The sequence below is a fragment of the Botryllus schlosseri genome, chromosome 4 (assembly GCF_051294905.1).
Source record: "Botryllus schlosseri isolate E-star chromosome 4, Bs_hap1, whole genome shotgun sequence".
Taxonomy (NCBI): Eukaryota; Metazoa; Chordata; class Ascidiacea; order Stolidobranchia; family Styelidae; genus Botryllus; species Botryllus schlosseri.
Window position 1 is genome coordinate 25,816,300 of NC_137239.1, and position 17,570 is coordinate 25,833,869.

The following is a 17,570-nucleotide window of genomic DNA, read 5'->3' on the forward strand; positions in this document are numbered from 1 at the left end:
TTTCGCCCCCTGTCGCCCCCTTTGTCCGTATTCGCTCCCCTATCGCCCCTTCGTCATTTTCGCCATCCTAGACCGCCAAATCGCCCACGTTGGGAACCACTGCCTTAACCAAAACTCTTGTTTTGCTGAAATTAAATTCGAATATAGTTTATATAGTTCTCGACCATTGGCGCAGGCTCGAATTGTACCATATCCATTTGTAAATGGGTAATGTATTGCATCTTATCGATTCGTTTCTCTATTCTCTATTTTGGCTGGTAACTATAAAATGTGGCTATGCAATTATACTTGCGTAGTTTAGCATTTCTACGTATATGTAAGCGACACAGCGCCGTCTTACGTGTATATTTAACTTCATATTCGTTCATCGGCTCAAAATCAATGACCAGCCAATCTGCATTTTAGACAGCTAGCAAAATGCAATGGCGTAGGCATGCCTCATACTTCGAAAAGGCAGCTTAACTTGACTCGACTTGACTCGAGTTACCTCCAAAAATCGAGTGACTTGACTTGACTCGAGTCAAAATGTGCAATGACTCGGAATGACTCGTGACTCGAAGATAGTGACTTGATCCCGACACTGCATCATACGTTTCCAAATCCCAATTCGTAAAATAATGCTATCAGTGCACGTGATTAGCGGCCATCCTCACTCACAAACGATTTGTGTCAAGCTATGAAAGATACGGCTGACATTTCATCAAGATTTGGATCACTATATATTTTTTTACCGAAGTCAGCCGTGAACCGGTATTTTTAGTTTATGGTGAGTACCGAGCAGGTGGTCTCCGTGTTTAAGGAATATAATTTGAGTCGGCATGGATAAAAATCATATTGTTATTACGTACACTCGGCTGATGATGACCTGCTGGTAGAGCTAGCAAAGCACCAAGGCTATTTTGCCAAGCCATACAGAGCTAGGGATTCAGCCTAATATTAACGCATCGATTTAGCAATATGTGTTAACAATGTAATTCACTGCTCGCAATTTAGAAATAAAATTGCACGCCGGGGAATACTTTCTAAATTCGATTTAGAGTGTATATTTTAAACTTTTGTCTCGGCCCGTCAACGTATTCCCTACTTCACATTTGACCCGCCGGAAAAAATAATTCTCCACCCCTGTCTAAAAGAAGTTACTCGAACCATAAGGCGCAGAAGCATTGCTACAATGGAGTAGAAAATATGAAGAGACGAAACCCCGACGTGACTACGAAGTGACGAGTAAGAAAATAACGGTGACCGTGATTATGGCACCACAATGGCCAGATTAAAAGACTGAGGAAAGAAGAATCGTCAGTTAGTCACATCCGGCTATGTTCCCGGTATAACTATTTGGTACGAAATACACTGCGTAGGTAATCTGTCAATTGTGCTTATTCCACCAATCAATTATTGACATCAATAAAATTGGTATACAGAATGTATCGTTGTCAAATTTGAAAAAACTCTATCTTGGTTCAAAATGTTTAATGTATCATTTAAACGAAATCTGTGCGATTGGGGTGCTGTTTGCTATTGTATAACTCGAAACAATAACTTCATATTGTTAATTTATTCGCTAAAAGCTTTTCGACTGACTCTCATCAGTAGCGAACGTCAGTGATAGGGTGAATCAAATTCGAAATGTGAGAACTATTTTGTCTGTATGACGTAATAATAACAAAAACAAAAAAACAGGCAAGATACGGTAGTAACGGTACAAAACAAACGTTAACGAGTACATATTCGGTTATCAATACCCGAGAAAACAACACACAACATTAATGAAATATTCCAAGGGTGTAGAGGCGTTCCTTCTGGCGACAGAGAATCGGTTTTCGCAGCTTTATGTATTGTATAACTTGTTTATGAGGTAATATCTATATAGTAAGTATCGAAACTGGTTCTTACTAACATCTGATGCCTTACGAATACATTTTCAGTGTAGCCATAGGCCCTAGGCCATTGATCCGTATGCTTATATTCTCTTGCAAGTCCTCGCTGAAATTGTTGGCAAAGCGACGGAAGATATTGATGGTATGGAATTATCGTAGAATTTGATTGTAGCAGATGATGCATTTGGTCAATTTATACTGCAGCATTGCGGCATAATGTGGCCCGAGTCGTAGCTAGGTATATATTAGGTCAGGGGTTCTCAGCCCTTTCTTGGCCGTGACCCCTTTCCGGTTTGAAAATGTGCTGTGGCCCACCTTTTATCTTAGAGTCATAACCCTGTTCAATGTGTGGTAATCGACGGCAACGATATGCCTATTTCTCTAAACCAGAGGTCTCAAACTCGCGGCCCGCCAGAGCATTTTGTGCGGCCCGCGACGACATTTTAGATTTTTAATAATTTGACAATATATAAGTGTCACATATATCTTTTCAGGTTATAAAGTGAATATTCCCCCTTAATTGATCTGAAAGCCTGAAACTATTCATCAAACTTTACCATCACATCAATTGCAAACGCTACCATGCAGTGGAAGATTCACTATTTTGCCACATTTCCAATTCATGATGACAAAGCTGACCCTTAGACGATTTGTGACTGAAATTTGTGAGTTGCACTTGGACGCGACCTTTCTTAGAGTTACTCATACTCGGGCTAACTCGATGGCAAAATGAAAATGACTCGAGTGGACTCGGAATGCCGTGAATTTGTTAGAACCATGGGCGCAACAAACTAATCGCGTATCAGAAGGTCGCATCTTGGCATTTCGCTAACTAAGCACGTATAGTTATGGCAACCATTGACAATCTGTTAGTTACATCTTTGGTCGCTAAACCATGTTATTAGTTACATCTTTGGTCGCTAAACCATGTTATCAAGGTCACTTAAAGGTACCGAGTACCGCAGTGGTGCGCTCCAACGATGTAACAACAATGGGCCGTTCGGCGTTCCGACATTTCAATTACTAGGACGCATTCATTAATATATTTATATTATATCTGTATTTTTTCTGCTCCTATATTTGAAGACATTTGGCCATGAGATTAATAGCCTACTTATTAGAAGTATACCCGAATCCTGGATTGGAATTACAATGCCCAACCTAAAAATGATTTGATATCAGATCAGTCTCTATTTATCAATCTGTTAAATTCAAAATATTCATTGTAACTGCAAAATTATAACCCGATAGATTTTATGATGGCATCATAGATTTGTCCGCCCATATGGTGTCTATATCTTATAATTAATATATATCAAGTACAACAACAATTCTATTCAAATAGTTATAAATGTGATGATTCTTTTCATGCCAGGCCTAAATTCATACAAGAGTAAATCACATTTGACGATGTGTGTTTACCGTCAGTCTGCTGGATCGGCTCACTTTCAATAAGACAATTCATTCCCGCCAAATAAGGCCTACTTGGAAAGACATAGAATACCCCTAGAAATGCTGCGGCCCGCGGCGTCGTCAAAACTGGAAAACTGGCCCGCGAGCACATTTGAGTTTGAGACCTCTGCTCTAAACTATGCGCATTTTTCTCTTAATATACTGATGATATTTAAATCTAAACCTCTTGGGACATGAAATCGCGCAAAGCGCGACGAGAATTTTCAAGTTAAATAAATATCTCCCAACAGAAGACAAAAGAAATAATCTTGGGTCCCTTCTAGCTTCCCCAATTGGGGGTTTGGGTGCGGCAGTTACGGCCCTGGTAGATCATATAGGCTAAATCCTCCGAGTATTTCATGGTCGTCCGCTGCTCCATTCGCGTCGCGAAACACATTGATCGAATCCCCGCATACACTGTATGATTGGGATTTTAGTACCACTATTGTGGGGAATAATATAATCATTCTGGGCCAGCTTCAAACAATTCATTGGTGAATGGAGTACTACAAAGCAGTGGAGAAGGATTTTTCAATATGCGTGCTGTACAATGTACATTGTATGTCTCGTACCGAACCAACTGAAGTTGCGATGTTAGAATATTCAATCCAATGATACAATCAATTCATGTGACTCTGACATTATGTACATAGATTTCCAGGCAGGACATTTTAAATCGATTGCGTATGACATCACGAGGTGGGTCTCACTTGTGGTGTTTAATACGATTTCAGTCTTCATTCCACGGCAGAAACACACCTTATTGGATCGCATTATCAATCGTAATCGAACTCGGGGTTTGTATACACAGAATTGCTGATAATCTGCTATTATGGCTATTTTTATCTTACAATAATACGACCTGCCAAAGTGCTGTAAATCTATACATCAATTACACTTTATTCCGAGTTTATTACACACCCCTTTCAACGGCATACCCTATATGACCCTGCCGGAATACTTGGTTACTTCAGTACCTTCCAGTTATGATATACGCGAAATTATTTAATTGGTGTCGGTCGTAGGTGGTCATAGCCAGTGGGAAAAGCCTCCATACGTACCACTACGTCTCATCAGAGTCGGATGAAAAGCTTTATGTAGCCTACGTATAATTAGAGAATATGAATATATATTTTAGCGATTAATACAACAAATATTACTAAACTTACATTATTTCTAATATTTTCTAAATAGCTTTTTGGCCCACCTCAAAACGCTCTTGTGACCCACCAGTGTGCCATGGCCCACCCTTTGAGAAGCCCTGTATTATCATTAATATATTACTTTATGGATATGTATGTTTGGAATTAGCAATATGGCGTCACGTGACGTCATAGGTTCGTGTTCACGTATACCATACCCTTTTGAGAAAGTTCGCATTCACACGAATCAAAACCTTTTATGGGTTCGCACCATCCCTACTATTTGGTGTCTCCATAGGTGTATCCATAGGTGGCTTTATCCAATAATATATACGCACCATGTTTATCTCAGCTTTTTGAAATCGTTCTGACAACTTATGCGAAATCGTATCCGAAATTTCATGCTGCTGGTGACTGCGATACGATTGTTGATATGCGATGTTCTTTTGAATTCTCTACTAGTTGCTGACGATTACCCTTGCTGAGTGTCAGCCGAAAATATTCGGGTTCATTTCAATATCAATATACTATTCAATTGTATATTGAAGTTCCGAACATCCAAGAAGCTGTACAATGTATTGTGAAATAGACGGGCAGACTAATTACTGCTCAATTTAGGGTCCATAATATATGTCAGGCGTGGTCATTGTACGGTGAATATATACTAGATACGGTAGGGTTACCATATTTCTGTGACCCAAATTCCAGACATTCTTTAGCGCCCACTAGTGGATTTCAAAATGAGTTATAAGCACATTGTCTGCCAATTTGACGTCACACTAGCAAAGCTTTGCTTATAGACCAGAGGAGGTCACGAACCAGGTTCAGGAGTATGTGGCTGTGTGTTGTGTAACCGGGACCGAAACTACATTTTTTTTCAGCCCCCTTCCGCCCAAATATACAATGATTTTGAGCCCACCATAGGGTAATCGATGCAACTTGAAGGGTTTTCTATATGCATCTGGTCTTTAGATTATTTTAAATGGCTTATGTCAATAATATTGGTTCTTCCATATTATAGTTTGATCCTCTCTTCGCCACGTGATCAGAGTTAGCGGTAGAGCTGGTGGAGGATAATGACTTCGAAAATGCAGGGAGAGAGAGAGTCTTTATTTTCCTCCAACCGAAATACATAACACACAGCAGTGATGGTGGTACAGAAAATATCCATGCACAGTATTCGGTATTAGATAGGAATGATCGATAAGACCGTGAAGGTCATCTAGTCTGATCACACCAAGACTTACATCTTGCCATATTTACTCGTTTATAACTCCGCTGGGTGGCGACTGAATCTATGACCTTCCGGTCCCCCGTCGTCTCCCAATCCATACCAATTTACATGTTGTGTTTGTTGGTGAGATGAATAAAAGCATACTGACTGACTGACTGACTTACTCCAGCATCAAACAGGTACACTTGACTCTAAACAGTTTGGCTGTAAAAAATGTTAGTTGAAAAAGGAAAATAGAGGAAAAATTAAACGATGGTAGCAAATGATCAATGAAGCAATGTCTGCGCGAGGTAGGGCAGCAGTGTTAGTATAACGACAAGAGGTGATCAAGTAGGTCTTTTTCGAATCTATTATAAGGCAATTCACGGATATTTGGTGGTAATGCATTCCATATGATAGGTACCGAGTAATAGTCGATAAAGATCTTTTAGTTAGGTTGCTATTGGGTGGGGTAAGTTGATATTTCCTTTTGACGAGGATCTCGTGTAATGGTAGTGGACATTTTTAGCAGGCATGAAAAAGTCATTAAACACAGGAGGCAAACTATTGGAAAAATATTTGTGAATAACTTTTGATACTTCGAAGCGACATAGTTCGTCAACTTGCAAAATTCGATGCTTACGGTAGTACGACGATAGTTTGGTACGTAAAGGTACAGATGAGATTAGCCGTATCGCACGGTTTTGCAGGGTTCGAATTCTGCACAAAAATGTTTCGCATGTATTTCCCCATACTACGATTCCATATTGCAGGTGAGAGTGAAAAAGAGGTGCAATTGTACATCGTTAAGTCATGTTCATGTCACACCAATAAGATTGTTTATCAGCCTTATGCCAGTGGCACCACGGAGCTTCATAAAACCCCACCACATCCAGTGGTCTCCTCAAATTTTTGACGAGTCTGCGCACAATCACCAACTCACTGCGGGGTCCCTTGAACAACAGCGCGTTACCACTAGAAGAAAAGGTTACCACTTCGTGTCAGCACTGCGCAATTGGGCGTGTGCGCAGCTTAGAGGGAACATTGCCGTGGCCCAGATCAAAATTTGACGAGATGATTACTATAAGAAGTCTGCACCTTTGCCGAGACTTATTCACGGGCTATTTTGGAAGCCGATTACGTTCAACATTTTTGCGAACCCCATGTTAAAGGCAAACGACCCCCATGTTTGGAACCACCATTTTTGAATGAAGCATTGAAACGACATTAACCATATCTAGGAATATACTGTTCTCCTATAATTGCGATTACAATTAGACTTATATAAGGTTATTTATAATAAATTGCAGTTTTTGCGCGGGTGGTAGTCCCCACATTAAAATTATAAAGGTGATAGTAAATCGCGTGCAGCGCGAAGAAAAATATCATGTAGCATATATATTCCCATAAATAATCATGTTATTATGTTGATTTACGGAAACATTATGAGACTATGTCAAACCTCGAAATTCCGGACATTTAGGAATATTTTAAAAATTCCTCCAAGACGCAAGTTTGAACAGTGAAATTCCGGACGTATGGCAACCCTAAGATATGTGGAATTTCGGTGAACGGGGTATCTGCAATAGATTACCTTGCGATCCTCAAATGTTTCGTACAGGCTGCTGACAATTTTTTCAGAGCAAGATTCGATCGTTAATCACTGTTATTTTGTTTATTACGGAAAATATAGAATGTGTAGATGAATATGCTGAGGTAACTTGAAGGTATGCGTAGTATTAACATGTGCGATTATCTTGATCTGCGTGATCACTCACATGCTACGTATTTCAACCGATTTTCTGATGCAGACAGCCAGTCAGCAACATTGCAATGAACTGAAACGAGAACAGCAGATGAAGACGATACAGAAAGCGTATACGCGTGCACTGGAGTGCGAAAACGCATGGATGAATAAAACTTATCAGCAACGAATGGTATGTTATCGGGTAAGCAATAAGCAAGCTTGGTTTGAAATCGATTTTCAATGTGCTGTGCAGCCATACAGGCTCGATAAGACTCTCCCCCGCTTAGGGTCCCCGTTAGAAATACCTGACACCAATGATGTGCGAGTTTTTACCAGTTTGTAGTCATGATTAGTGACGTATTTTCATAGTGGTCTGGTATTGTCTCACCACTTACAATCGTGATGCTATATTTCTACTCACTTCGACAAACAAGAATGCGGCGCCAACACCGCTTACGGTCCAGAAGTAGTTCGAAAGCTTCGCTTGGCATCCTCCCGTATGTATGTAACGCTGATCCCTTCTCAAGCATTTGCTGATCTCTTCCTCCGAGTTGCTGCCCTTACAGCATGATTGTGGGACGGCACCGGTTAAGTCGACATTACTATCCCAGTCGGTGTAACCGTTGTATCCGCAGCAATTGGCCTGAAATATCATTAAGGCACACGATTAATCACGCGTCATTAATCATATTTATGTTCGTCTTTATCAGGTCGACATAGATCTACCAGCGAAGCTATAATTAATTAGTTTGCGCTCGTCGACTACACTCCGTTCATAACGCAATGATAAAGTTTTCCCGTCGATTTGTTTCGTCGATTTGTCTGTCTTCTAACTTTTACTTAATTTAGTTCTCTTGTATTCGAATTAGTTTCGCATAAATAGCATAAAACTTGAATAAAAAATCCCCAAGCTGGCGAACGCCCCTAAAACAGATGTAGAGAGGGGAATACTAAGGATTGGGTTTCCGGCGAGCCGCATAAAAGATTAAGTATTCTCGTCAGACGTATCACGTAATTGGGACATGTATGTTCTGGCTTTTAAGTCATATTAGTTCACAGCAGCTTTAAAGATTAAAAACTTTAGTAGGCTCAATGCCTCGGTGGTGAATGGTCGAATGTAATGCGCATACATCAATGGAGAGATAGAGAGAATCTTTAACGTCGTAGTTAACAGTATAAATCAATAGAATACATCACGAAATTGCAATTAAGTGAATTGTACTTACAGATAAGAAAGGCACAGGCTCGATATAACAATGTCACCAATGCCGAAACAACCAGGCTAGGAGCATCTTACTATAGAAGTCGTTACACTCAAAACTTTGAACTAAATTACCTAGCAACAATAAAAATGTAGAAAAAAACAGCACCAATAAAAAGTAATTAGAAATTAAATGGATAAACTAAGGTCTATGTTCATTTCGCCATTACAAATATAATTTAGCGGTACCATGAGAGCAGAGAGTCAGAAACATTATATTTTAAACTCAAAATAAGGTAAACTAAGAAGTTCAGACGGTATGTTGTTCCATATTCTAATAAAACTTGTAAACGGGAAGATCGATGCAAGCTGACCAATTGACTTCTGTTGTAACCACAGCTACATAAATTCTATACCACCAACTAGGCCGTAAAGAAAACAATATCTCGATGTTTTACTGTTTGCTGGAATGAGTCCCAAGCGTCGGTGATGCGTTTTACGTCCGTGTTGTTTGAATCGACACGGTAACGGGTGATAGAGTCTACTATGTTGTCTTCAATTCCGGCAAAGTACGCGAGCACCAGAAATGAACAGATGAGCTCCACAACGTACAAGATAAGTATTGCGACGAAATACTAAAAAAGAAAAAGACCTCTGGATGTCGTACGGTGACTATAGTTGTAATCGGTGGCAAACCTACGATCTTATGTAGAAATTGGCTTTCCTTCGTTGAAGCGTAGAATCCGAATAATACCACCATGAATAGTGCGACACCAACCGATACGATTACTGTCACGCCATCCAGGATGGGCGGGCTGCTTGACAAAATCCGGGAAAACGGGTTAGCGCCAACCAGCGCCCAGATTCCGAGGCCCAGCAATGTCGCACCGCATGCCTGCAAGGAAATTACACCGATTTAGATACCTGACTCTGCGCTTTGTCCGAAATGGTCACTTGTTATGACAACTAGGGTTGCTTAAAACAAAAATCAATATAAAACATAATGTTTAAAATGAGACCCTTTATTCAAAACATGTTTTCATTGATGGTTTTTGTGTTTTGTTTTTAACCCATAACGTCACGCATATTCAATTGTGACGTCATCATGGATTGATATTCACAATTGAAAATATATGGTAAATATAGCTCCTTTGACGAAATAGGCTTCCAACCACTATCATATACGGACCAAAAATGTCTTTAACCAGGACTATATCGTCTTGCAGCATTTTTACAGTCGGCGGTCATCTCCATCAGAACATTCATTCCGTACCAATGATCTATTTCTACGCACTATAGCTGTTGAACCGACTATTTCGAGGGTTCCGCTATCCCATATCGTATACGTCAGCTATATCGGGTGGTAATCGTCATCCGTAGGCTCATACAACATGTTTTTGGAAAGTATTTACACGGTTGCCAGTGAACCCGTCCCTCGGTGAACCCGTCCAGTGAACCCGTCCCTCGGTGAACCCGGCCCTCGATGAACTCGGCCCTCGGTGAATTCCGCCCTCGGGAAATTTTGAAATTAAGTGTATTAACAAGTATTATTATGAATTATTAAACTAATAATGTTATTATCAACTGATTTGTCGATCTTGTAAGGAGGTCAGGGCATGCGTAGATCACGCAGTCACGAAGGGATCAGATCACGTGATCACGATTGCGTGGTCGGCTCATTGTTGAATTGACTTGGCGAGGGGCGGACGTGCGACGTTCGACATCCTCGTATCTGTTCATGACATCGCATTGGGTCTTATCGCATTGTATATTGTGTGTGACTTGTTCAGATGAAAAATATATCCCAACGATTGTTATTGCTCACATATCAACCTCGCTTGGTCTGCTCGTTATTGCAACTGTAGGTTGAGGTGGAGTGTTAGGGTTGGGTAGGGTAGGGGGGTAGGGTTCGGGGAGTGGGACATTGGGTTCGGGTAGGATACTAGGGTTGGGGGAGGGGGATATTAGGGTTGGTGGAGGTGGGATATTAGGGTTAGGGTTAGGATATTAGGGTTGCCGGAGGTGGGATATTAGGGTTGGGGGAGGGGAGGATATTAGGGTTGAGGTAGGATATTAGGGTTGCCGGAGGTGGGATATTAGGGTTAGGGTTAGGATATTAGGGTTGCCGGAGGTGGGATATTAGGGTTGGGGGAGGGGGGATATTAAGGTTCGGGTAGGATATTAGGGTTGCCGGAGGTGGGATATGTTGAAAATGATGATTTTCATGTTACATGAGACATTGTTAAACTGTTGTATATATTGTACGTATTGTGTATTCGTTGTATACTGTACTTGTGTTTGGAATATTCTGGAACTTTGTTAGCTAACCACTGGTCTACCTGCAGGAGTGTGAATGACTCATATTGAAAGTGTTCTGGTTTCTCGTGTACGTTCGAGTTAATGTTTTGATACTCGGGTATAATTGGTTTGATTCTGGGTTACCTCGTGGTAGTACGATACGTCGCTCGCTGTATGAACAGGTCCGCTGTAATATACTCTGCTGTGTGTGTTGGACTGATGTCTGTCAAGTGTAAGAAATAGGGAATCTCAAGCCGTAGGTAGAACGGAGTAGATCCTGAATTTCATCAGGATATTAGGGTTGCCGGTGAATACAAAATTTCCCGAGGGCGGAATTCACCGAGGGCCGAGTTCATCGAGGGCCGGGTTCACTGAGGGACGGGTTCACTGAGGGACGGGTTCACGGGACGGGTTCACCGAGGGACGGGTTCACTGGTAATCATTTACACAATTATTGCATAATGATACAACTTGGAAAAAATCAATTTTGTTTAAAGACCTTTGTTAAAAAAGTGTTTTAAACAACCGTTTGTGTTAAATGCAGCCCTATTACACTGGCTACACCAGGGGTTGTAACCATTTTTGACGTGGCCCATTTTCCGGTTTGAAAATGTTTTTGCCCGACCTCTTGGACTAAGGCAGGGTTACTCAACTGGTAGGCCGCAGTCCGAATAGACATTTTCAGTTTTTAATAGGGACCTTATCTATATAACACTTTAGGTATTTATTTAGTTTTTCAACGAAACCAAATCCATTTATGGTCGATTTACAAAAACAAAATAAATGTTTGTATTCTTTCTGTTGAGTTATTATTTCTGTACCCATCTTGGTACTTGGTAGAGCCTAAATATATCCGGGATAACATCTGTATGACCACTGACCAGTGTAACCCTTCACCCATGCCCACGACTCTCGAGTTCACCCCTTTAGACCCATGATTTACAGAAGTAGCAGGAAATAAAAATGACAAATCACCCACTAGCTGTGACTAATAGAACAATAAATTCATTTCGCTAACACTGCTTTACCTGTGTTTTTATAGTCATATGAATGAAAATTTATTTAATATTGCAACGTGTAGTTTGATATGATAGATTAATCAGCAATCCACAAGTTTCGGAAACGATTCTTTATTCCTATTGTATGACGGACGAATGAAATTGTCCATGTCCAGTCCATGCACGCATCGTAATAATTTGATTTCAATCATTAGTTAGTATCGGGTAGTGATAAAACGCGTGAATCGTCGCATTCTCCTGCCTGCATGCGAAAACGGCCCACTGATTGGGGGCTATATATATATCAGATATAAGCTACTTACGAGAAGTAGAAGGTTTGTAAAGAACATCAACGTCTTTACGCAAAGATAGGAGACTTTCATTTCCTGGGTATTCTATCTTCGCTGCACTGCACAAGTAGACAACTCCTCATTCAATATAAATGTATTTTACGGTATTACTAGTGCAGGTTAACGACCATCAGATCCCACTTAACACAGAAATACCGGTTTATTTATTCCTATATAGGTAATTCCTAATCTACACTATTGCAATAATAACATTGTGCCGACAGCCCCGCTTTGCTATCATGCACTATATAGCAAAGCCCGGCAGCCTGGTGTAAATCTTATTAGCGCGATTCCACGCATACCTTTTACATGCTCGTCGAGTTTCGAAAATATGTGCTCATCTGTATAATTAGTGCACTAAGGCCCATTCATAAAAGGCATGCATTTCTAACTGTTATTTACTAAAACGAAATGCGATATGCTCTTCACATCTATATCAAACAGGAATATTTCGCAACGCATTGGATTGGATGGTATAGTAGGCTATCGTAGGAACGACCGTAATCATTGCAGTTACTCCATGGTAAAATATAGTCTACTGATTACAGATAACTCACGGAATTTGATAGCATCATCGCTCAAGACGTTTAAATATATATCGAAACTTTTTCCATTATAGTCAATTGTTCGAGTTTATTTGAATATGCTTAGAATATAATAACTTTAGACTGTATTTCATGACTTTGCGTGATTATCATGGTCAATATTACATTTTACGGGTCGAAAGAATCATTCCAGGTGTGGACATCAAGAGAGTAGGGGTTAAACCCGCTCAGAGGCCAAACGCCAGACGCCAAACGCCGAGCGGCGGCCGAATGTCTATATGGCGTTTGGCGTCTGGTTTTCCGAGACGCCTAGTAGCTATACGGCGTTTGGCGTCTGATATGGTGAAACGCCGAGTAGCTATACGGCGTTTGGCGTCTGCTATGTTCAGACGCCGAGTAGCTATACGGCGTTCGGCGTCTGGTATGTTGAGACGCCGAGTAGCTAATAGCTATACGACGTTTGGTGTCTCGGTAAACTGAGCAGAGGCTAAATCCTTTCATGGCGCGACTATTGAGTTCTCGCAACTATATGATACCGAAGATTGCATATTGTAACATTTTTTTCATAATAAGCGTTGGCAGAATCCCAAATAATTGTATGCTCAGATTCAAAAAAGACCTACTTGATCACCTCCTGTCGTTATACTACTTACTCGACTCACAATTGTTTTGCTGACCTGAGTTATTTTCTTAAAAATGGATTTACTCATTCTATGGCTTATTCAAGAATTGTATATCAGGACTGATAAATGAAAAATAGGCCCTAAACCTGCCTTTTATCTGTTACAATAAACATGTTCAGAGTGGGAAAATTGAACATATGAATTGTCCGAGGCCTTCGATATCACCCATGAGAGTTCCACAGAAGTGACCGGAAGCTGAACTGGATGGGGAAACATTAAACACTATGACTTGAACTCAACTCAGTGCTCTCGGAATTGGCTCTGTGGTGAATTGAAAATGACTCGAGTCAAATTGACTTGGTTACAACCCTGTCACCACCCCATATCAGTGTTGAGATGACTCGAGTCATGACTTGACTCAAGTCACCTTTTTCATATGACTTGACTCGACTCAAGTCACTTTGCTAAAATGACTTGACTTGACTCGAGTGAGTCAAAATGTGCAATGACTCGTGACTCGAAGGTAGTGACTTGAACCCAACCCTTTATTTGTACACTCGCCATGAATTTCAGACCCAAGTCTGTGGATACAGTATGTAATGAAACCACAATAAGAAATATGCAACGAATGCCACAGTAAAAATTATCAAGAAACAAGCAACAAAACCACAGTAAAAGTCACAAAGAAATAAGCATTGGAACCACAGTAGAAGTCACAGAAAAATAAGCAATGGAACCACAGCAAACATCATTGAGAAATCAGCAGTGGAACCATACTAAAAGTGACCGAGATATAAGCAATGAAACCACCGTAAAAATCATTATGAAACAAGCAACGAAACCACAGTAAAAGTCATTAGTAAATACGCAACGAAACCACAGTGAAATGTCCCTAATAAATATATCAACATCAGAATTTACATCTGGGTACATAGCATGCAATAAAAATCAGGATCAGGTATCTGCTGTCCCGGGCAACAGTGCTCCTGCTCCTCCATCCATCGACCACAGCCGTCACACGCATCCTGGAAACAAGTTAGAATCAATATACCTAACAAATGTAATCTCGTAATTGCATAGGAAAGATGTGGTTGTAATGACTCGACTCGAGTCACGATTTTTTGATGACTCGACTTGACTCGAGTCATTTTCTTAAAATACGGAAATGACTCGACTCGAGTCAATCTGCGTATTGACTCGACCTGGACTCGAGTCATTGCTCATGACTCGAACCAAGTCATATGACTCGAGACTCAGACGGCAAAGACCGACATTTCATTGTAATTTCGAAGAATAGTAAAGTAACCACCTTATTGGGATTTTGTCTATTAGTACTGGTACTTGAAAATGCGACCAGAAACGGTTAAATGTGAGGAAAATTAGTATAATATCAATGCAAACCATTCGATATCACCAAATAGAGTTATAAAAGTGGGTTTAACATGACCTTAACTGGAAAGTGAGCAGTCAACACAATGACTTTTGACTCAGACTCGAGTCATAACACCATGACTCGGACTCGAACCTCTGCTCGATGACTTGGACTCGGACTTGACTCGGTGGTAAATTGAAAATGACTCGACTTGACTCGAGTCAAAACTATGAAAGTAAGATTTGACTTGTGACTCGCAGCCTTGTGACTTGGTTACAATGGATCAAAAATTGCAAAATGATCTCTGGCCCCCAAATCTTCAGCCTAGAATATATCTTTTGCTGGCTCAACACTTTGATCCAAGCTCTACGTATCTTGGACATTTACATGAATATCCACTTTTCCAAAAAATATTCATGAACGTTCAAAATTTGTTGCTCGAACGCATCATTGGTCCCCACTCGGTAGGTCCTAAGGCACACAAGTGACACAACCATGGGACCTGGGACCACCTTCGAGAATAAAATAGATTGTTTGATTATATCAACTCAAATGTTGGAGTAAAATCACGTTTCGATTTACGCCCAAAACAACAAAATTATTGGCACATACATATTACCCGTAAATCGACATTTTGACTTTCAATTACCTCGTTATAGCGATAAAGCACCAAAGAAAACTATGGTTTGCAGCCTCTATATGTGTAGGCGTGTTTCTGTTGTTAAGTGATTAGTTGATTCAAACATTTTGCTTGATTTGGTTATGGTACCATAGACCCCCACCCTATAAATATGGTAATTGAATTGAAAATAGTCAACTCGAGGATGGTATTGAATTAAAAAAGATGTGGCATTATATACCCTGATACAAGCCCTACACTTCACATTAAAAATAACGGCTGGTTTGTTAGTGTGAAAGATTCTGCCAGCATGTATTTGTAGACAAATTCGCGTACTGTAATCATAGGATTATCTCAGATAATTTTTCAAGTATTTTCGGTCCCACTGTCTCATCGGTACCACATCTCCCCTACCCATTTCATGTTTTTTTTTTATTGAGTTTGGACCACTGCATTCAATGCAATAATCTCCCAATTCTTATTCATCTGCATGCAAAACATACTACGTATTTAAAATGGTTTTAATCCAACATTGACTAACATACCCGTCGCATCATGTAAGATTTGACCAAACTGCTGGCGGTAGCTTTCGCAAGCTCGTCGAGAATGATCAAAATCCAGGTTTGCATCGGGTAGAGTTCGACGGCCTATTACATGAAAGTAGATTGCAAATCAATTTTCTCAAATCTCAATATGTGAACGCATCACAAACCTTCAAAGCAAGTACTCCACAATTTCATCCATCTTTTTGAACATCAATCCTGGTCTTTAACCTTGAACTTCTCACAACCGAAGATCATTTGGAGTATATTTGTGTAGAATTTTACGGAGTAATATGGAAACGAAATTTTAGGTGTGTCTTGAATACGATCTCAGTGACGCGAACTGTTGATTTACGAAGGATTTTGCAGCTGTTTCAGTCTAGTCTAGAATCAATCACTAACTACGGTAACTATATATAGGCCTACTAGAAAACAATAAAATATCTTGTTACTACACGTCACATACTGTAGTCTTCTTGCGGTAGTTAAGTTCCCCGCAACAAATCATGCAGTATCTGTAGTAACGTGACTGACGATCTGTCTAATACGAAACGTGTATGTTCTCAAGCAGCCAGATCTTCAGTGTGGACCGGGCACCGAAGCACACGCGATGTCGTCACTTAGTAGCGCGTATACGGTACAGTCAGTGTACAGGTACACACGAAACAACCATCAAATCACTTGCCCACTGGCCAATGATATGACATGCTTTGCTTAGATTTAGCTGCAGAAAACTCCTGTTCAAGCCTCAACCTTCAAATCAAACCCTATTCTCAACATACCAGATGCCGAACGCTGGTCGGCGTCTGAACAGACACCAAACGCCGTATAGCTTAGCTACTCGGCGTCTGAACATAACAGACGCCAAACGCCGTATAGCTACTCGGCGTCTCAGAAAACCAGACGCCAAACGCCGTATAGACATTCGGCCGCCGCGCGGCGTTTGGCGTCTGACGTTTGGCCTCTGAGCGGGTTTAACCCCTGTTGCATCAAGAAGCATCATTCACACGAACAGTCTGGTCCGCTTCAATGCGTATCCAAATGTACGTAGCTACGTACTTAACCGAATTATCTCACTATGCGTGCTGCACATGCACATTGCACAATCCAGTCAAAACTTCGGCTTGGTCTCTTTCGTTCACGTATTTATAGATATTACGTCATACACATCGCGGACTTACGTTGCGCAGGTGTAGGCCCTACTCGATATCCAAGTATAAGATGTTCTAATGATCATGAATTATGAACTAATCAGAAGGGCTGGGAAGAACGAGTCTATTTTTGAGTATCGATTGTAACGATTCGAGTTGACTGGTGAAATACGATTTTTTCCGAGTACCAAAATTGGGGCGAAGTATTATAAAATAGGTGTAGTCAGGAAAGTCGACGTTATATTTTACGTGGTGTATCGATGTCACAAATTTTGTAATTGTCACTAACGGCGAATAAAGTGGACATGGACACGCAACTTTGCCGACGCACGTTACAACAGCTGGCTCAGGTGAATGAGTTCTGCGCGGCGGTTCGTAATGATATTATGCCGTGACCCAAAATCGAAACCCTATTCAGCTGAAGCGAAGGAATATACTGA

At 40.6% G+C, this 17,570-nt stretch overlaps 2 protein-coding genes and 1 long non-coding RNA gene across 7 annotated transcripts in view; 1 reads left to right on the plus strand and 2 right to left on the minus strand.

Annotated features, from left to right (window-relative positions):
* Nucleotides 1–17,570, plus strand: part of LOC145437617 (uncharacterized) — a 299,426-nt gene that overhangs the window by 37,718 nt on the left and 244,138 nt on the right. The gene's annotated exons all lie outside the window — the stretch shown is intronic.
* On the minus strand, nucleotides 7,341–12,575 carry LOC145437589 (tetraspanin-18B-like). The gene is made up of 5 exons (XM_080314852.1): nucleotides 12,252–12,575; nucleotides 9,333–9,527; nucleotides 9,091–9,267; nucleotides 7,853–8,074; nucleotides 7,341–7,522 (listed from the first exon to the last, which is right to left on the minus strand). Exons 1-5 carry the CDS (start codon nucleotides 12,309–12,311, stop codon nucleotides 7,475–7,477), a joined length of 702 nt encoding a protein of 233 aa, XP_080170978.1. The 5' UTR covers nucleotides 12,312–12,575; the 3' UTR covers nucleotides 7,341–7,474.
* Nucleotides 13,045–16,328, minus strand: LOC145437590 (uncharacterized). 2 transcript variants are annotated; one of them, XR_013914693.1, is made up of 4 exons: nucleotides 16,150–16,328; nucleotides 15,983–16,084; nucleotides 14,129–14,471; nucleotides 13,045–14,002 (listed from the first exon to the last, which is right to left on the minus strand). It is a non-coding gene; the product is annotated as an uncharacterized LOC145437590 (long non-coding RNA). The 2 variants fall into 2 exon arrangements; XR_013914694.1 differs by lacking the exon at nucleotides 13,045–14,002 and having other exon boundaries at nucleotides 14,020–14,471.

What these genes read in the sequence shown, in the direction of transcription:
- LOC145437589 (XM_080314852.1), bottom strand. Translation starts at nt 12,311, where the DNA reads ATGAAAGTCTCCTATCTTTGCGTAAAGACGTTGATGTTCTTTACAAAC. An exon ending in GCCAATTTCTACATAAGATC is followed by an intron (nt 9,268 to 9,332) that starts GTAGGTTTGCCA and finishes TTTCTTTTTTAG; the next exon opens with TATTTCGTCGCAATACTTAT. An exon ending in GGGACTCATTCCAGCAAACA is followed by an intron (nt 8,075 to 9,090) that starts GTAAAACATCGA and finishes ATGATATTTCAG; the next exon opens with GCCAATTGCTGCGGATACAA.